We start from the raw sequence: 21,429 nt of genomic DNA, 5'->3' as shown, positions 1-21,429 counted from the left end.
TAGGTTTCTACAGTACATCCCTCTGTCTGTGTCTCAATATCAGACCTGGGTTCAAATGCTACTTGCAATCTTTCAAATACTTCTTTAGCCATTTGCTCTAGCCTAGCTAAAGTCCCAGATGGACGGGTTTTACAGTTTTGAAACTATTCTGTTGGGCCCAGTAAGCCAGGCCAGCTCAATCAAGCACAGATACAGTGTTTGAAATGATTTCGAATAGTATTTGAATCCAAGTCTGCTCAGTGTCCAGCTCTCTCTGTGGTTTACAAACCCTGTTTCCTCCTGTCACTCCAGTCTCCTCCACCCTCACCACAGAACAGCTCTCTTTCTCCTCTGTTGACGTCAAGCCCTGTTGACCGATGACGAATGTACTGAGTGTGTACCACTACAAACTGTTAGTCACACCCGCAGGAACGCCACACGGCACAGTCGTTACGGGTCTCTGGCCGTGTCTCAAACTCTGTGTCCAAAATGGCACCCTATTTATTCCATATGTAGTGCACTCCTTTTGACCAGGGACACAGGCTCACTGTCCTGGAAAGAGTGATTGCGTGGTGATGGGGCGAGAGGGGTGAGGTTGTGAGTAGATGCTAAACCACTGAGGATTAGGGAGAGCCACAAGGTCAAAGACCCACAAGCATCTGTTCTAAGGTACCATAGCAGAGGTAGCCTACTTTTCGTCACTTGCGGGAAAACCTTTTGGATGTTCAAATTAGTTCGAAACTAATGTGCACTGTTCAACCACATTCTATATGGTTTTCTTATCAGTCTAGCGCTTATGCAAAAACATAATTACAATGTAGAAATCTTCCAAATAATGAGAAACCACCTCTCATCCTATTCAATAGCTACGCATGTTTGGGCATTAAGTTGCTCTCATACGTCAAAATTGTGTGACTTTTCTAGTTCTCCTCATCTTTTGCAATGTTTGACACAAATACATGATTTGATTTGTAAAGACAGGCCATGGAGGCCCAGTTCAGAATAAAACATTTACATCTCCTCTTTGAAGCCAAGTTGACTGACTTCTCTGCAGTGCTGGTACAGGATCTTGATGTGCTTGATCTAGATAATACCACAGACACATAAAGCCCCCGGAAGCTTTGAACAAATCACTCTACTTGGACCGCTCAGCCAAGGCTGTCTGCATACAGTATGTCTCCTCTATTCATCTCCTCAGACACATGGCACTAGCCGGGACGCTGTCGACTGTTGGCTGTGCCTCCTCTGTAAAACAGTGAAAGGACTCTGGTATGTCTGACAGTGGCTGGAACCAAGAACAACACTACTCGACTGTCCTACTCCCAGATGGCGCCCTATTCCCTATAGTGCACTACTTTTGACCAGAGCCCAAAAAGCAGTGCACTACATAGGGAATAGGAATAGGGTGACATTTGGGATATACCCCTAGACTCTCTTCTATAATACCTACTGACACCTCCTGTTGGACTGTTGGCTGCTTCCACCCAGAACTAATATAGGAGTAGGATGGATAGGCATACCAGCATACCCTATAAGCTATTAATACTGCAGGTATGGATAACCAGGAAGGTATTCTTACTTCTTACTGTTGGCTGTGTCTGGTGTCTGGTGAGGTTGCAGACTTCCTGGGTAGTTCTGTGTGTCTGTGTGTCTGCCGGCTGGCCGGTCGGTCGGTCGGTCGGTCGGTCGGTCGGTCGGTCGGTCGGTCGGTCGGTCGGTCGGTCGGTCCGTCGGTCCGTCGGTCCGTCCGCCTGCCTTATAGGGTCACTCCGGCTGTCCGACTGCCTGTCTTATAGGATATGTCTGTCTGTCTGTCCTGAACAGCAGCTGGGTGCTAAACCACAAGGTTTGACTATGGTATAGACTCTTCCACATGTTGTTGTTTGTTTCACCTTGCATCTGGCCATGTAGTTCTGGAAACTAAGGCCATACTATTTTAACAGATTCTTTTTTTTAAAGGGAGGGAGCAAGCAAATAATTTTTTTTATATGAAAGTGGACCCCTTATGTAAAATCCTATTACATTTAAATGTTAGTCATTTAGCAGACGCTCTTATCCAGAGAAACTTACATTAGTGCACTCATCTTAAGATAGCTAGGTGGGACAACAACATATTACAACCGTATAAAGTACATTTCCTTCATCCAAGTAATTGTCAACATAGCAACCTTTGTTCAAAACGTAGCGATCAAATCAAGATATTTTAGCTTCTGCGGAGGCTAAAAGAGGCATCGTTCAGACATAATCCGGGAATAGGCTGTGTATCTCTTTCCTGAAAGTTTGAGGACAATATTTTTGCTATAATCTTACACTTTTTCACTACTACTTTTCTCATTTTTATATAATTAAAAAAATGTATGGGCTAACTCCATTATTTACTTTATTATAGGTCAAATTCAGTCATTTTTATCTCAATATCAAAATATCTCTGGGTAACAATTAAAGGGGAATTTCACCCTGGCTTTGCCATGGCATACAATCATTACTATATTAACAACATCAAGTTTTTGCCATAAAGATCAACATTATCCAAACCACAAGCTAGAACGAGCGCATTTTCATTTCACTGGTAGAATCGTGAAGTAGTTTCGACTTCAAATCAAATTTGTCACGAATCCCGCTTCCTGCCTGGTCGTCGGTGGCTTCTGTTACTCCCTTGGATCTGCCTATTCACTCCCATCAACTCACCTCCACTGCCCGCTCCGCCACCTGGATCTTTCTACCGCTACATTTCAACTTGTAAATAAATACTCACCTTCATCCTACTCTCCTTGTCCTAGTCTGCTTCTGGGTTCAATTGTAGAAGAAGCGTGACAAAATTTTATTTGTCAGATGCGCTGAATACAACAGGTGTAGTAGACCTTACGGTGAAATGCTTACTAACAAGCCCTTAACCAACAATGCAGTTTTTTGAAAAATAAGTGTTAAGTAAAAATAGATAAGTAAAAAATAACAAATAATTAAAGAGCAGCAGTAAAATAACAGTAGCGAGGCTATATACAGAAGTTACCGGTACAGAGTCAATGTGCGGGGGCACAGGTTAGTCGAGGTAATTGAGGCAATATGTACATGTAGGTAGAGTTAAAGTGACTCTGCATAGATAATAAACAGAGCGTAGCAGCAGTGTAAAAGAGTTGGTGGGGTGAGGGGGGTGGGAGGGACAATGCAAATAGTCTGGGTAGCCATTTTATTAGCTCTTCAGGAGTCTTATGGCTTGGGGGGTAGAAGCTGTTAAGAAAGAAGCCTTTTGGACCTAGACTTGGCACTCCGGTACCGCTTGCCGTGCAGTAGCAGAGAGAACAGTTTATAACTAGGGTGGCTGGAGTCTTTGATCATTTTTAGGGCCTTCCTTTGACACCGCCTGGTATAGAGGTCCTGGATGGCAGGAAGCTTGTCTCCTGTGATGTACTGGGCCGTACGCACTACACTCTGTAGTCGGAGGCCGAGCAGTTGCCATACCAGGCAGTGATGCAACCAGTCAGGATTCTCTCGATGGTGAAGCTGTATAACTTTTTGAGGATTTGAGGACCCATACCAAATCTCTTCAGTCTCCTGAGGGGGAATAGGCATTCAATCTGGCTGTGCTAATTACAAAAAAGCTTGTGTTAACTAAGGCCAGTGTGCGTCCTTGTTGATATACCACACATTGGTTGAGGCAACTTGCCATACATAGCACTAAGTGCCCTAGCCCATCAATACTACATACACTGTGCTGTGCTGTTCTGTGCCTGTGCATCTTCCACTTTATTAAACCACCTCAACTGGAATCCTACCTGTCTGTCGTCTTTGCCCATACCAGTATACAGGAGCGAATACATAAAGTAAAACCTAACCTAAAGAATATACAGTCCACCAAGTCCTCACTTACACACACTGTCAATCAATTTAGCCTATGCCATGGTTGTCACTGCTAGACTGTTGGGGCGGCAGGTCGCCTAGAGGTTAAAGCATTGGACTAGTAACCGCAAGGTTGCCAGATCAAATCCCTGAGCTGACAAGGTAAAAATCAATTGTTCTGCCCCTGACCAAGGCAGTTCACTGTTCCTAGGCTGTCAATGAAAATAAGAATTTGTTCTTAAATGACTTGCCTAGTAAAATAAAAAATCAACTGATAGCTACTGTACCTTCAGCATAGTAAACATAAGCTAGCTAACGTTAGCAAATAAGAGTAACTCAATCTGGTAGCCATCTATTCCACCATTGTCTGGAAAACTCTCTGTTGCTAAAAATAGAATTGTCGATATAGCTAACTCACTCTAGGTGTGTTGGTAGTAATGATGAATGTGTATAAATAGTCTACGGTTGCTTAGTTGGTTCTCAGCTGGTTAGCAATCTTGCTGCCAATTTAGTGATGCTAACTAGCTGACAGTATTGCAATGTCCATGTTAGGTGTGCAAAGCTAGTCAAAGATCAATACAATTAGAGGGGTGGTTAAATTCCCAGCTAGCAATGAGGAATCGTCCTAGGGGGCCGGATCTGATTGAATTGGCCCAGAATCGGGTGTTGGACTCGGAATCAAAATGAATGATTGAATCGGCCCAGAATCAAAATGCCCAGAATCGGCCCAAGTGCATCAGGCCGTTTCCATCTACCGGAATTCAGCCGACTTTGCCGGCATCTTACCAGAATCCCCCCAGAAGCGGCCCGGTGCAAATTTAAATAAGTGTATACAAAATTACCCAATTTAGTAATTTTAAATATTACTATTATACATTTTATGCATACAAATTATACCCATCCACCCCCCCAAAATGTGCCCGTGTTAGTGTGCATGCGCCTGGCCCGCTACAGCGCGATGGGACAAGGACATCCCGGCCGGCCAAACCCTCTCCTAACTCAGACGACGCCGGGCCAATTGTGCGTCGCCTCATGGGTTTTCGGTTGTTGCCAGCACGGGTATCGAACTAGCATCTGTAGCAATGCAGTTTGCACAGTGTCTTAGACCGCTGCGCAACTCGGGAGGCTCCAGCCACAAAGTTTTTAATGCTTATCAATTGCTTTGCTCAAAGTATCAAAATAATAAAATACTATTTAATTTACATGTTAATTGTATTTTTTGATCACAGAAACAATGAGAAAATATGGAAAAAATAAATAAATAATGAAATGTTATATAAAGCAGCCCGTGTAAACATCTACCAGAGAGTATCCCCAATCGGCCTGAGCCCCAAGTAATACATTTGGGCCAGATAACTTACACCGGAATCGGCCCGAGCTCAATCCCCGCATCCTAGCCATAAGCAATACTGCCGTCGGCCGAGTCTGACTCTCAGCCGAGTGCCCGTACTCTCAGCTGCAATCAGCCCAGATCCACTGTGCTAGCTGGGTTGTATATTGTTGTGTGTTTTGTTCTAGGTGGTACATAATCTGATTCCACCAGCATGTTTCCAACCCCAAGCTCTGCACAACGTGAAGGTAAGTTAGCAAAAATATTCACAAGCTGAAGGCTAAGATAGCTTGATTTACAGTACGCATAGCATAAATAGTGTAGTGTTTGTATGGGTTTGTGTTAGTGTTATGGGGTTACAGATGGTAGCCTGATGTCCACAGAGTACCTTCCAGACCATGTCATCAATTTAGTTTACCCCTTTTCTCTTTTTACCTTTTCTCTTTGTAAAACTATCTGGTGTCCTTGCTGAAAAATAGTCCCTGCTGGAGTCCCTGCTGAACAATACCCCAATGTGGCGGCATTTTGGGTACACAAGCATGAGGGAGGGGACACACCGTGCGATTATGGAGTACAACAAGTGGGACAAAAATGAGCAAGGGACACTGAAAGGTTTAAAATCAAGACAACAGTAATGACACAACCACCTCATTCTTATCTCTGCATATTCTAAAATTACAATACAAAGACAAAAATCCCCTGCTACTTTTGATAAGAATTATCTGTCAAAGTTAATGGGTTGGGGGAGTTTTACAGGTAGGTCTTTGAGATTAGCAAGGAGTTTTTGGTTGTAGTTAGAGACAGTAAATGTATTGTTGTTTATTAGAACGATTCACAGCTGAGCTCTCTCAGTTTAGATGAATGCTGATTGGCTTTTATTTTATTTAGGGAGGCCAAATGCTCACTGGCTTCCCTTTCATTCAATGTTACGGGCGGCAACAATGTCATACTCTTTCTGACCATCAGATAGATTAGATAGATACACTATACATACTGAGACAGAGGGATGCTGTTTCATTCAGCCTCTTGTTAATTAATTGAAGGAAATTTATGAAACAGAGAGATGGGGAAGCCTTGGCATCAATAAATACATGCACCTGCACAACAATACATACTGTGTAAGAACTGCCTTCCCAGCCAATTCACTTTGTTGACTGATCTTCTGTCTAAAAAGCAGCTCCCAATGTCCCTAATTGTCCCTAAACAATACACTCTTCTGTCTCTATACACAGGTCGACACCTTTACAAAAAAAAGCATGTTTCCCTACATCCCTTCCACAAAAAGTGTAAAATGGTAACACAACAACCATATTCTGCAAGAGCTCAAACAGGTGGTGGTTAAGGTCTGCGAGCCCTACACCACTTCCGGCAGTCTTATCCAGCTTATCCAGCAGAGAGTACAAGACCATTCGTCAGAAGCACTCTTCTTCCACACACATATGGTAGACATTCAGATATATCCAAAGAATGTTAATCAAAGTCTAAAATACAGGGGAGTGTACAATATTTAATACTAACTCAAAAAGAGAACTGGGTATACAACAAGAATGTTATATGGTAAAAGTAACAAACAAAAAATACAGTATAAACAGTGTAGTACAGTTCAGTGTGTCACAGGTGTAGTAAAATGCAGAGAAATGTAGCTACAGATTGTTACAACAGATAATGTCACGGCTTCCACCGAATGTGGCTCCTCTCCCTGTTCGGGCGGCGCTCGGCAGTCGTCGTCGCCGGTCTACTAGCTGCCACCGATCCCTTTTCTTTTCGTTTGGTTTTGTCTGTCTTGTTGCTCACCTGGTTCTAGTTTAGGTTATTAGTGGGGTATTTCATCTCGCCCTACCCTCTTGGGTTCGTGCGGGATTGTTCGTGAGCTGTCAGTTGTTTGGGTTGCGTTTTGGTTTGTTCTGTTAACAGGCTTTTTTTTCTGGACTGTGTTCCTGTTGTTTTGTGGCTACTGTTGTGGTCCTGTTCCTGTTCTTTGGACTTGTAAATAAACGCCCTTTCTTGCAATTTGCTCTCTCCTGCGCCTGACTCCACACCCACCTCTCCTAGGGAGAACCTGACAGATAATGTGATTTAATCAAATATTTTTGGTATCCACTACTGGGAGTAACAGGACAGGTACTGTTTGGTGTAGCACTGACAATTTTCGACCAACCTTAGCTTGGCGATGCTGTCTTCATCCTCGATTTGTGGAAACAGGAGTCTCAAAATGTCCGTGTCCAGTTACAGGAGGTCTGTTTGAATTTAGAAAATGCTCCATTATTAAAATAAACACTTTTTGTTTCAATCAAGAAATCATCTTATCTATTTCAAGTCTTCTCTCATTGATCGAGACAGGTGAGTGTCCATCCCAAAGTGCCGCATGTCATGATGACAGACACTTGTCTCGATCAATGAGAGATGACTTGAAATAGACAAGATGGCGGCATACACATTGTTGATTACTTCATGGACCAAAATAAGTATTTATTTTAATAACTGAGCAATTTTCTAAATTCAAACTAGTTGAACATACATGCATGTGCATAGGCATAGAGATTACTTTTAGAAAATATCTAGCCTAATAGAAATAAATATGGCATAATCCTCAACTTTTGCACAGTGACCAGTCCGTTCAAATGTACAGTTGAAGTTGGAAGTTTACATACACCTTAGCCAAATACATTTAAACTCAGTTTTTTACAATTCCTGATATTTAATCATAGTAAAATTCCCTGTCTTAGGTCAGTTAAGATCACCACTTTATTTTAAGAATGTGAAATGTCAGAATAATAGCAGAAGTTTACATACACTCAATTAGTATTTGGTAGCATTGCCTTTAAATTGTTTAATTTGGGTGAAACGTTTTGGGTAGCCTTCCACAAGCTTCCCACATTAAGTTGGGTGAATTTTGGCCCATTCCTCCTGACAGAGCTGGTGTAACTTAGTCAGGTTTGTAGGCCTCCTTGCTCGCACATGCTTTTTCAGTTCTGCCCACACATTTTCTATAGAATTGAGGTCAGGGCTTTGTGATGGCCACTCCAATAACTTGACTTTGTTGTCCTTAAGCCATTTTTTCCTTTGGAAGTATGCTTGGGGTCATTGTCCATTTGGAAGAGCCATTTGAGACCAAGCTTTAACTTCCTGATTGATGTCTTGAGATGTTGCTTCAATATATCCACATAATTTTACTTCCTCGTGATGCCATCTATTTTGTGAAGTGCACCAGTCCCTCTTGCAGCAAAGCACCCCCACAACATGATGCTGCCACCCCCGTGCTTCAAGGTTGGGATGGTGTTCTTCGGCTTGCAAGCCTCCCCCTTTTTCCTCCAAACATAACAATGGTCATTATGGCCAAACAGTTATATTTTTGTTTCATCAGACCTGAGGACATTTCTCCAAAAAGTACAATCGTTGTCCCCATGTGCAGTTGCAAACCGTAGTCTGGCTTTTTTATGGCGGTTTTGGAGCATTGGCTTCTTCCTTGCTGAGCGGCCTTTCAGGTTATGTCGATATAGGACTCATTTTACTGTGGATATAGAAACTTTTGTACCTGTTTCCTCCAGCATCTTCACAGGGTCCTTTGCTGTTGTTCTGGGATTGATTTGCACTTTTTGCACCAAAGTACATTCATCTCTAGGGGACAGAATGCGTCTCCTTCCTGAGCGGTATGACGGCTGCGTGGTCCCATGGTGTTTATACTTGCGTACTATTGTTTGTACAGATGAACGTGGTACCTTCAGGCGTTTGGAAATTGCTCCCAAGGATGAACCAGACTTGTGGAGGTCAACAAATTTTTTTCTGATGTCTTGCCTGATTTCTTTTGATTTTCCCATGATGTCAAGCAAAGAGGCACTGAGTTTGAAGGTAGGCCTTGAAATACATCCACAGGTACAGCTCCAATTGACTCCAATCATGTCAATTAGACTATCAGAAGCTTCTAAAGCCATGACATCATTCTCTGGAATTTTCCAAGCTGTTTAAAGGCACAGTCAACTTAGTGTATGTAAACTTCTGACCCACTGGAATTGTGATACAGTGAATTATAAGTGAAATAATCTGTCTGTAAACAATTGTTGGAAAGATTACATGTGGCATGCACAAAGTAGATGTCCTAACTGACTTGCCAAAACTATATTTTGTTAACAAGAAATTTGTGGAGTGGTTGAAAAACGAGTTTTAATGACTCCAACCTAAGTGTATGTAAACTTCTGACTTCAATTGTACATATAAAACACAGGAAAATATATATTTTTTGACTACACTGGGCCTGTAAGATACTGTGTAATAATGGTTGGTTCCCAAGCATGTCACAGCATAGAATGTGTGCAACATACAAATAATGGTTTAGTGATTTTGTTAAATTAAGGGAGGGTAACCAATAGAAGTGTTAAGTATTGTTACTCTCCCCACTTTAAATGCAAAGACTGGTGGGTGTCAATGAGTTTTTTTTTTTTTAAGCCACCAAACTTCAAACACAGACAGAATTCATCACCGGTCCTCCTCACACATTAATTTACTCAGAGGTGGATGAGGCGTGCGAGTGTATGTGTGACATGTAGTCTCCCGGTTTAGTAAGTCTTCCGAGCTAGTGTTTATTTAATTATGTATGTTAGTGGGGATGTCTGCATGTCCCTGCCTGCCTGCCAGTTGTACAACATCGCTGTAGGATACCGGCCCATGGCCTTGCTGTATATTATGGCTGAACTGGACCCTCTCTCTGTCTGAGCTGTAGGATACCGGCCCATAGCCCTGCTGTATATTATGGCTGAACTCAGCTCTATTCCTCATCTCAATGAGATGACAGAGTAGCTGTGGAATGTCTCTGCTCAGTGCCTAAACCAACCTGCCTCGGCAGGCCAGCCCTGGACCCGGCCCCAAGCATGCATAGCACATTGCAGGACATCGCAGACCAGGAACACTCTGTGTCTATACAACTGCATCCTGCCCCTGCCCCTTGCTCACATTGCCCATTTTTTTGTCAAATCTGACCTGCAAATATCCAGCCAACCCTTAACACCGATTCCACACAGACACAGTCTGTGTTTGCCAGAGCATTTTTTGTGGATCAGCAGCATGGCTCATAGAGTAGCTAGCAAATTAATCTGAAATATGTAGCTGCCAGTTAGCTAAGTAACGGGCTGTTCCTCATTGGAATTTGTTAAGCAACAGCAGCAGTTACTAACTACACTACAGAAGAACAAGCGGAAAGCTTAGGGGCCTGTGTTAGCTTCTTTGAGCTTGTCAATGTTCTACTCTCTGTCTATTCCACCTGTATGTTGGCCCAATATGATGTCATGTCTCCCAATATGGAGTCTGTGTCACAACTTGCTTCCTATGCACTATATAGTGCATTACTTTTGACCAGACCCTCATGGGCCCTCATCAAAAGTAGTGCACTAGGCCTGTATAGGGAATAGGGTACCATTTGGGATACACACAAAAAGGATGTTTCCTTCCTGTCAAGTTGCGCCAACAATAGCTGGGTTGATGTGATTGTCTGAGGGATGTTAAGCAGAGGCTGCCAACCATCTCCATGTACTTTAGTTCCCCTTGAAAACCCTAGCCAGGAGAACCATTGAGGTGTCTGAGCTGGGTGCTAGCATTCTTCTTCATGCTGCATGGCTCACAGCTGATCAAACAGACACTGTCTTCTCTTCAACATGGTATGTTTGAAATGACAGGCCCATCCAAAAAGGCACAGGCCCTCTCTAGAAGACCTGGCTGCCAGTAGATGTGTAAGAAACCAAGCACTGAGCATCTAATGTTCTTGTTCAAACAGTTTAAATGTTCAATCTTTGATGCTCTATTGAGTCTAGTCTACTGGCTTTTACTCAGATTGTCACTGACTGTCTGTAAATATTGGGCTGGAATTCCTAGACAGACGGGATGGAATGGAGTTGACTAAAGAGGAGGGGATTTTCCAGGCAGACAATTTCAATAACATAGACAATCTATGCTGGCACAGACACACCTTAGAGGCGTCCAGTGTAAAACAGCTCATTTGCTGTTCATTTTATATGTTCACTGTTCTTTCACAACAGAGTCTATGTCTGCTAAGGTGACTTTAAATAGTGCAAATGCATGTTTTGTTCCCAAATTGGGTTATTTATTCAAAGTTAAATTTCTTTCAGTTACGAAATGTGTTATAACAAGTTTGGTACATGGTGAAATAACCAAGTCTTTCATTTCAGAATACACTTGATCTAAAAGGCTTGTAAAAAGAGCCCTTCTGTCAAAATGTGTTAGGAATAATGTACAAAAACCTTAATAACATTTAAGAGATGTGACCTCTACTCCTTAACCCTACCCTTTACCTCTTAACCCGATATAGGCCATGAGACTGCTACTAGAAGTCAAGGTGTGCTTGGTATTTACAAGCGGAGAGAGAAAAGGGCTTCATTCATCCCTCTGCATTGCGCGGTGCTTTAGTAGCCATGGCAGGGCGGTTTAACATCTTCTGGCCTCTGTCTTCACACAGCCCTGTCAGCAAGCAAACCGCTACAGATCACACTGCCACAGTAGAGCAGCTTGCACTGTTTGGTTCTCGGTGTGTTTGGTTCTCTCTAAGCCACAGGGCTTAGTATTTCAGCCAAGACTAAATCTGCACACACTCATCTCCACTCAGTACCAAGGTTGAGGTAAATTCCATTTCAATTCCAGTTAATTCAGAAAGTAAGCCAAATTTCAATTGCAATTTTTACTTATTGAAATGCTTTGTAGAGAATTGGAATTTCAGCGTACTTCCTAAATTGGCTGGAATTTAAATGGAATTGACCCCCAACCCTTCTCAGTACCAAGGTTTCCAGTCTCCATTCAACAGGTAGTTTCAATAGTTTTTCCTAGCCACCGTGCTTCTACACCTGCATTGCTTGCTGTTTGGGGTTTTAGGCTGGGTTTCTGTACAGCACTTCGAGATATTAGCTGATGTACGAAGGGCTATATAAAATAAACTTGATTGATTGATTGAGGTAAAAAGAGACAATTTCAGTCTATACATACTGCAGTATTTACAAAGCAGCATAAAAAAATACCTCATATCCCTTCTACACACTTTTTGTAACATATAGTTGGTATATTTATGATCAATTCCTTCCACAAAAATCTAACGGACACAAAGGTGCCCAATGGTTCATGCGACAAAAAGAATAGCCAGATGTGAACGTATTTTTTACATTCTCACTCTTCACCTTGTTTATTGTATCAACATTAACAAAAACGACAACAATTGGAATATTAACAGGTTTGAGCGGCATATAAACAACTTTTCATTGCAATTTAAAATAAAAAATGTCTTCATTCGCTCACACATGCATACACACTTACAAAGTGAATGGAAATATATTATTTCATTAATACTTAGCACATACAGGTCAGGCATTTGCAACGTATTAATTATGGCCACCAAGTGGTTACTCAACTGCATCTAACTATACAACTGCAGATCAAATATCAAAAAGCATAGTCTAATTCAAGCACAGTCCTTCTTCCATTCCATTTTCAAGATCATGCTAAATAATACAAAAATATTCCTCTTCTTCAACGGATAATGTCATATCGATTAAATACATTGTCATGTAATAATGCTCAGTAAATGCCTATGTTACAAAAGTTTTCGGTAAAAAAAATCCTCTTTTACAACTGATTTCCAAACATATAACACCCTAAATAACCCAAGGAACACATTAAGTTTCGAGGGGAATGCTGCACAATTTTATAAAAACGACTATCTACAACACCTACAACCGCAACAACTGGTTGAGATTGTTGTAGTTTACAGTACTTCAAGAGACAAGAGGAAAATACCTCAGAATCTTACATTCCAAGGAATGATTTAACCCCTGTGGAGATAGGAAGAGAGAGATGAACATTAAGAAACATTTTGTGTCTCAAATAATATTTACAGTGCATTTGGAAAGTATTCAGACCCCTTCCCATTTTCCACATTTTGTTAGGTTACAGCCTTATTCTAAAATGGATTAAATAAAAAATGTTCATCATCAATCTACACACAATACCCCATAATGACAAAGAAAAAAATTTTTTTTTATTTTTTATTTTTTATTTAAATGTACCTTATTAAAATTAGTATTCAGACCCTTTGCTATGAGACTCGAAATTAAGCTCAGGTGCATCCTGTTTCCATTGATCAATCTTGAGATGTTTCTACAACTTGATTCGAGTCCACCTGTGGTGAATTCAATTGATTGGACATGATTTGGAAAGCCACACACCTTCTATATAAGGTCCCACAGTTGACAGCTCAGAGCAAAAACCAAGCCGTGAGGTCGAAGGAATATTCCGTAGAGCTCCGAGACAGGATTGTGTCGAGGCACAGATCTGGGGAAGGGGTACCAAAAAATCTCTGCAACATTGAAGGTCCCCAAGAACACAATGGTCTCTATCATTCTTAAATAGAAGAAGTTCGGAAATGGTCAGGGAGGTGACCAAGAACCTGATGGTCACTCTGACAGAGCTTCAGAGTTCCTCTGTGGAGATGGGAAAACCTTTCAGAAGGACAACCATCTCTGCTGCAGCACTCCACCAATCAGGCCTTTATGGTAGAGTGGCCAGACGGAAGCCACTCCTCAGTTAAAGGCACATGACAGCCGCTTTGAGTTTTCCAAAAGGCACCTAAAGGAGTCTCAGACCATGAGAAACAAGATTCTCTGGTCTGATAAAACCAAGATTGAACTCTTTGGCCTGAATGCCAATCGTCACGTCTGGAGGAACCCTGGCACCATCCATACTGTGAAGCATGGTGGTGGCGGCATCATGTTGTGGGGATGCTTCTCAGCAGCAGGGACTGGGAGACTAGTCTGGATCAAGGGAAAGATGAACGGAGCAAAGTACAGAGAGATCCTTGATGAAAACCTGCTCCAGAGCGCTCAGGACCTCAGACTGGGACGAAGGTTCACCTTCCAACAGGACAACGACCCTAAGCACACAGCCAAGACAACGCAGTAGTGGCTTCAGGACAAGTCTCTGATGTTCTTGAGTGGCCCAGCCACAGCCTGGACTTGAACCCGATTGAAATTTCTGGAGAGACCTGAAAATAGCTGTGCAGCGACACTTCCAATCCAACCTGACAGAGCTTGAGAGGATCTGCAGAGAAGAATGGGAGAAACTCTCCAGTACAGGTGTGTCAAGCTTGTAGCGTCATACAACCGAAGACTTGAGGCTGTCATTGCTGCCAAAGGTGCTTCAACAAAGTACAAACAAAGAGTAAAGGGTCTGAATACTTAGGTGAATGGGATATTTCAGTTGTTTCTTTTTAATACATTTTCAAGAATGTTTAAAAACCTGTTTTTGTTTTGTCATTATGGGGTATTGTGTGTAGATTGATGAGGAATTAAAAAACAACTATTGAATCCATTTTAGAATAAGGCTGTAACGTAACAAAATGTGGAGAAAGTCAAGGGGTCTGAATACTTTACGGATGCACAGTATGCTACTTTACTCATTTTAATGCTATTACAATTACGAAAAACATCTATATTTGCCATCCAGACTCTATTTTCTGCACTTACATGCCCTTTGGGATGGTAAAAACTATGCAGGGCTGAGACATTGATATCTATGACGTCATGGCCAATCACAGAGAATATATGATTATATTGGCCAATCACAGAAAATATATGATATATTGGCCAATCACAGAGAATTTATGATATATTGGCCAACCACAGAGAATCTTACCTGGTTAGACGACAGTTCCGCGTTTGAACCTGAGTACCTGTGTATGTGACATCACATCTCACCACGTTGTTGGAATAGTCTGACTCTTGCACATGATAACTGGGGTTGACTGTGACCTAAGAAAATAAAGATTTGTGTGAACAACACTGCTTAGGTGAGATGGCCAAAGCACATACAGATCGGACTAGGCCAAAAGAAAATGCATTTAAAGTTAATCATTACCAAACAGAGAGTTCCTGTTGTAAGCTTTAGACAAAATCAAATCAAATGTTTTATTTGTCAATTACGATCCAGAGACAATAATCATATAATGTAGCTACCCTCAGGACGTAGTTTCCTGTAGGAACATCAGTGATGTCGATCCACTGACAGTCAATATTCGCAGCATATGTATCATGACATCCTGGACTCAGCCCCTGTTCAACACAAAACACAGTTATAGAAAAATGTGGATCATATTCACCTTTTGTTACATCAGCAGGGTCCCTAAGCACTTTGTGCAGTACCCGTACCATACGTACCTGTGTATGGGCTGCAATTGTGGATTCACAAAATGGTATGATGTTGTGTTTGTAGTGCAGTACTCACCTGCGTATGTGCTGTGCATGCGTAGCGGCGTCTGAATCCAGCATCACAGCCCGTGTCCTCCAGACAAAAACTGGCCTTGTGTCCCTCTGCCACCTTCCTTCCTGTTGTGACCTCTAACAGATCATAGTTACTGAAGGCATCCATACTGTGGTAGTGTCTGGGGCAGGAGAAAGGAGGGAGTTTTTACACGTCTACCATCGTTGTGCAGTAAAACCATGAAAAGTAGTGCGCCTAAGCTGAAATCTGGTGTTTGGAGGGTGTTTGAATGTAATCCCAATGTAACCGTTATGATACACAGAATGCATTTCAAAACAGAATGGATGTACTCTGAAACACCCAAAGTGGTTCGTCTTATTTTTAAGAAAGTGTTGTACACTATTTGGTGTTTCAGTTCATGTAAAAAGGCAGGATCAAAACACAAACAGAATATTTTGTCAGACTGTGTCTCTCATTCAATCATTTATGCTATTGGTTTACAGCATACATATTGATTGATGATTTTCATTCAATATGTTGATTAACATTTTAAAGAAGACACTGGGTCTCCTGCTTGTCAAAACACCGTCCGAGTCAATCAGCCATTCTTCAGGACAAAATGGTTGTGCTTAACCACCCTTGTTACCCTGAGCACATGGGGCCCGATTCAAACTTGAGATAAGTAGACTTAACATGGACTCAATGAAATATGGATTTAAGTCCATGTTAGATCAACTTATCTTAAGCCTGAATAGGGCCTATGGAGAATTTTTTGGGGGTGAAATTCCACCTTCATTTTTTCTGTGCTTTGTTTAGACATTAAAAACAGGAGGAGAAAGAAAAGGAGTGAAAGTTGGACAGGCGGAAGTGGGAAATTAACCCTGACTGCTGGGGGAGTAAGACGACAGATTTCTATGGAATTTGACCCACACAGCCACGTACTGTGTGAGGAACTTAGGCCCCAATATCAGAACCAAAATGTGAACTTCAAACATTGTGCTGCCGTACTATTCAGAATTCACCCAGTCTGATGCATGGAGGTGGACAGAGGGCATGCATGGCAGGTGTGACCTCTAGCAAACTCTATGGTCAAGTATAAAGACGGCCCTTCAAAAACCCAGACAGGTGAGAGCACACCAAACACGCAGAGGAAACTCTCCAAAACAATCTAAGAAAGTATGTAAATGAAAATGTGACTACAAAATGTTAGCACTAGTGATGGGAAACTGAGGCTTTCGGAAGGCTTCGGCACTTTCACCAAATTGTGACGAAAAAACTGGTCATTACTCTGAACTTCATTATCTGTTCACAATGCACATTAGTGACATCTGCTGGTCTGCAATAAATAGCAGCATGTGATTATCAGAGACAGTTTTTTCTCCTTCTCCTTTGTGAAAACTCCTTCACTTAGGGCCCCCAAAAGGCTAGGACCGGCTCTGATTGCATGTGTGGGTATGGATTTGGGTACGTAGACCCGTGAGCCACTGTGACACCACATGATGAGTTCGGATTTTGTGGCCCCCACCCCCATCAAACTTGCCCATCCCCGCATTAGCATAATGGATGACTGGTAGATCATATTGAGCCATGGGCTGGTTTGTATATGTGCTAACACGTTTTGTATAAGTACTACTGCTAACATTAGCAGTCATTAGGCAGGTTTCCATTGACCCAGGTTTATTCGACAAAATAAATAAATAAATTATGATTGCGGAATAATTCTGAAGGTACGCGGGGAATGTGATGTCATCACATTACTATAAAGCTCCACTCCAAATTTAATTTGAAATGCATACTGCTTTCAAAATCTATTTTTCCACTATAAAAATGTTTCTTTGCAGGACAAGGATTGTCAAGACTTCAAGAATGCCTGAATTGCTTCCTCTTGCTTTTCTGGTTGGCTGTATGCAAGTTTCATCATCCAATTATTTCAGATTTACAGTTGTGTAAGTTTCACCATTGTACGGGCCCTGGCGATACGTTGGCACATGAGAATGACTAGAATATGGCAAATATTTGTCAAATCTTACATTCTTTCCATGCTGGCTTTTGCGGGTTATCTGAGACATGAAACAGATAGGTGGAAGGGCCTACAGGATCTCGGGAATGTATTAATTAATGTGCAAATAGTCTAAGTGGATAATGGAAATACTCCAACCACTTTGCTTTTATTCAACACACTTTTTGGGGGGTGTGACACCATTACGCCCAACAATTTTTATCGACACAAGACAGTTCAATGGAAACGCACCGTAGCAGGCAATTGTCGCATCTGTTTGTCAACTTTCTAAATGTCGACAAAAAAATCATTGTAAAAGTTAATGGAAACGTAGCTACGGCCTGTATTTCTTTTCCATGAATGTTAAATATAATGTCATATTTCCGGTGATTTTGAAGAATATTGAAGAATACATGTTTACACCTACAGTTTAGTTACAATGATTAAGAAACTACACAAGACAAACAAAACGATCACAGATAACACAAAAAATACAGCAGCAGATTGTTACATTTACACATAGGTTATTCCTCTAACAGCACAATAACTTGTATTGCCTGTCAGGAGTGACTCATTCCTATGGAATGAGGGAGAACAGAGACAAATGGAGCTAGTTATTTCTACTTCCTATATGCAATTTAATTGGATTTACTTACTGGTGACAGCTGTGCCATTCCCACTGGTGTCTTGGTTTGACCGGAAGGAAGTCAGTGGTGCCTTGATTCTTGACCTTCTGGGGGAAGCGGAGCAGTACTCTGTAGTCTATGTCCCTGGCTGTGCTCGCTGACCTGGGAGAGACCACATATGGAAAGATACATTAACTGTCATCCTATCAGATCGTGTAAACATTTGCAATGGTCAAAATTAGTACATTTGACGTGTATTGGCTGTAGAAAACAACAGTAGCTAAGTGAGATCCTCTTTGTTGCTTATTGAGTCACAAATTACCAATTGAAGGCATTATTTACATTACCCACACATAACTGCAGGAATTTAAGAGACAATGGGAAAATTTAGATTTTTTTCTGAAAGTGTATGTATTGTGGATTAAGAGATATACAGAACATATAATATAAAATAAATTGCACACAAAGCCAGTTGCATAGGCGCTTATAACTTACCTTGCCAAACAGTTCTCCTCAGCTGCACAGCGCAGCGAGTACATCTGCATTCGCTGGATGTAGGCACCAGCCTGGATGGAATACGGGTCTGGGACGAGGTCTGGGAGCCCTTGGGAATGATATAAAGCATTAAATATGGCTTTATAATCGCTTATAACGATTTCACCAGGAACATTTAAAATTATACACATGCGACAATTAGCATACTCACCATTCTGGAAATATCTGGTTCCGTATCCAGTGCCAGGAGCTGGCGCCGGGGGACGCCGCGTGCGCACTACCGGCGTTCTGCCTCTGGAGGGGTACATGTTGTAGAAAACGGAATTCCGGTGGTTTTTAAAAGGGTTCCTAGGATCGTCCGAGACCATGTCCTCGCCGTTACTCGCTGCCTCGATCGATGTCTCAGCACTGTTATCGGGTCTGGGTACTGGAGGAGCATCCCTGCCGTTGGGGACGACATAACCTGAGTTGGAATGTTCCGTTTGTGCGGTTTGCCTGGAGATGGATGATCCTGGCTCAGCGCGTATCTGTTGGTATTCTCCACCCGGCACTGCCTCGCTTCCCCGGGGTGGAGAGGCATGAACCCCCGAGCGAGCATCCCCGGTAGCATCCTGAGTGACTGGCGTTCCTCTCCTCGGTATCCCGCTACCGGAGAACTCGGGGAGCAGCGCGGGGACTGATGCGTTGACTCGGTATGTGTACTCTGGAGAGTAGCGCCGTGCGCCAGGGGACCCCACCACTCCCGCTCGGTATGGAACCTCAGGTTGCTGTCTGGCGCCTGAGTGCCGCCGAGCATTGGACACCACGTACTGCCCATTGTCATGTCCTAGAGCTACAGATCCAGGATCTAGAACATTGTTGGTTTGGTTCCGTAAATGTTCCGCGCCTAAATTCGATTCCACTCGTCCAGATCTTATGTGAGCCACTCTGCCTTCCCGCGTTCCAGGCTGCGTCTGGCCGGTGCCATCCCTCCTAGTGCTCACGTATACCGTGGACTGGCTCCTCGGGCGCGCCAGTGGTTGATACTCTGAACCGGTGCTCATTAGACTGTACACCTGACCGTTATTCTCCCACTGAATCCTCTGCCGCCAAGGCCCCACTCGCTCACGCGGTGGCTGCTGCTGTCCAGTAATAAGATGAGCCAGTCCTTGGAGGAGATAAAAGAGCAAAACCGACCATTTCGCCATAACTGTTAATTTAAACGTACTAAACCCACTCTAAAACCCACTACGACATTAAACAATAGGCCTGCTCTATGACACGTAGGCCTATTTTGCAGAGAATAGGTTAAGGTGGGTATGTGGAGTAGATCAAAGTTCTGAGGAGGAGCGCGCGCACTATCCGTTTTAATGAGTAGTCCTACGCAGCATAGCCTGGCAGTTTTCTCTGCGTGCGGCGCTATTGACAGTTGGAGAGAAGAAGAAAATTGGAATTCTCAGACATTTTATGAAAATGGGCTAGTTTATTTACGCATGCACAGAAAGCCTGAGGTTCGAGAGAAACGCGTTTAACTCTTTCCTCCCTGTGAAGTTCAGTTACACAAGGCGTATACTGTACTGTAGCTTACACAGTTTACTTTCGTGTGTATGCTTTGAAAGTAAATGTGTATATCTACATGTTACCTCTTGGTGGGTTGGGGAGAAAAGATAAGCCTATCTAGTTAAAATTTGTCTTTTGTTTCTGTTAGTCTTTAGTGACATTGATAGAAGTACAGTCTGCTGTCATTCTGATCTAAGAATATTACTCCTGCTTATTATGAAGAAAAAATACATCTGTTTAACTTTGTAAACTAAAGGTGTGTTTAGAATTATTTTTGTTGTATTAATGCTATTTAATCTCTCCTCAGACTAATATTATTATGTTTGTCCTGTGGGTACCTTTGCCACTGTTCCACCCTTTGTGTATTGCGCTGTCATGGTGTACACAGTTTACTTGAGTTTACTCAGCGAACTTTACGCACTGGTGTCGTTTGGGGTCATCTGAATAGTAACGTCATTTTTTTGTGTTGCTCATTATCAATTTGGGCAATATTTCAATAAAATGGATACAAATACAATGAAGTGTTTTATGTGTCACTGATTTCCGCATTTTAATACATTTGGCAAATGTTTTTCGTAAAAATGATCAAACAACTAGCTACCCATTATAAGAAAGAAGAATTGCACTCAACAACATAAACGTTTGTAATTACTGTCCCTCTCTTCTAAAGTAAGACATATAAATTGTTCAATCTCATTACCACGTGCTAAATAATGAAAATTGCTTGAGGAGAGACTAGGCCTATCTATTAAATTACTACTTCCTTGCTTTTATACACTATACCTTTCTTCACTTGTCTACATATATTTAATTGTGAACAACACAGTGGGCTAATATACATATATATCCAAGTGCTGACATTTCCAAACCCTCTCTCATCCCTCTGTCTGTCTGTACACACAAACAAGCCCTGGTATGGGAGAGCAGGCCATGGGGTGGCAGTGTAAATCTGTGTTTGAGACACTTGTCAGAACATGCTGTCACAGAGTTCCTGTTAGGCTACAATGTCCAGTTGCATTGAAACATTGTCACAATTCGACCTTGGACTTTCCATATTGCTATTCACAATACAGCGTCTAATGACACATGAAGTTAGTATTGAAATAGAATCAAATCAATCACACATATTCTGTTAATTTTACTTGAGGCAGACATACTCACTACTCACATACTCATAAAGTTGATACCGGGGTCTGTGGACACATTCATATGTGTAAAATATTTTGACATGGCAGGCTACATCAGATCAATTGAATCGAATATCTCCTACAAAATGTGATTATTGGTCAGTTGACACCTTGGAGAGACCAGGAGAAGTCAGTGCGTGAACACACACGTAAGGGCATTTTATAGGCTGCTGGCCCAATAGCATGCTTTCT

General features: G+C 42.1%; 1 protein-coding gene across 1 annotated transcript; it reads right to left on the bottom strand.

Moving 5' to 3' along the window:
• Positions 1-12,383: 12,383 nt before the first annotated feature.
• On the bottom strand, positions 12,384-19,912 carry LOC120020069 (protein-lysine 6-oxidase-like). Its single transcript, XM_038963507.1, has 7 exons — positions 18,723-19,912; positions 18,512-18,620; positions 18,047-18,178; positions 15,416-15,572; positions 15,148-15,243; positions 14,828-14,943; positions 12,384-12,969 (listed from the first exon to the last, which is right to left on the bottom strand). The coding sequence occupies exons 1-7, from the start codon at positions 19,696-19,698 to the stop codon at positions 12,963-12,965; spliced, it is 1,593 nt and encodes a 530-aa protein (XP_038819435.1). The 5' UTR covers positions 19,699-19,912; the 3' UTR covers positions 12,384-12,962.
• Between the last annotated feature and the right edge of the window lie 1,517 nt (positions 19,913-21,429).

The sequence above is a fragment of the Salvelinus namaycush genome, chromosome 25 (assembly GCF_016432855.1).
Source record: "Salvelinus namaycush isolate Seneca chromosome 25, SaNama_1.0, whole genome shotgun sequence".
NCBI classification, from domain to species: Eukaryota; Metazoa; Chordata; class Actinopteri; order Salmoniformes; family Salmonidae; genus Salvelinus; species Salvelinus namaycush.
The sequence above is the reverse complement of the archived record's forward strand: the minus strand, read 5'-3'. Positions and strand labels throughout refer to the sequence as shown.

Bases quoted from the DNA above. Each gene is read 5' to 3' on its own strand.
- LOC120020069 (XM_038963507.1), bottom strand. From the start codon at position 19,698: ATGGCGAAATGGTCGGTTTTGCTCTTTTATCTCCTCCAAGGACTGGCT. The intron at 18,621-18,722 runs GTGAGTATGCTA...ATCATTCCCAAG, and splicing joins AACCAGATATTTCCAGAATG to GGCTCCCAGACCTCGTCCCA. The intron at 14,944-15,147 runs GTAGCTACATTA...TTATTTTCTTAG, and splicing joins CAGGAAACTACGTCCTGAGG to GTCACAGTCAACCCCAGTTA.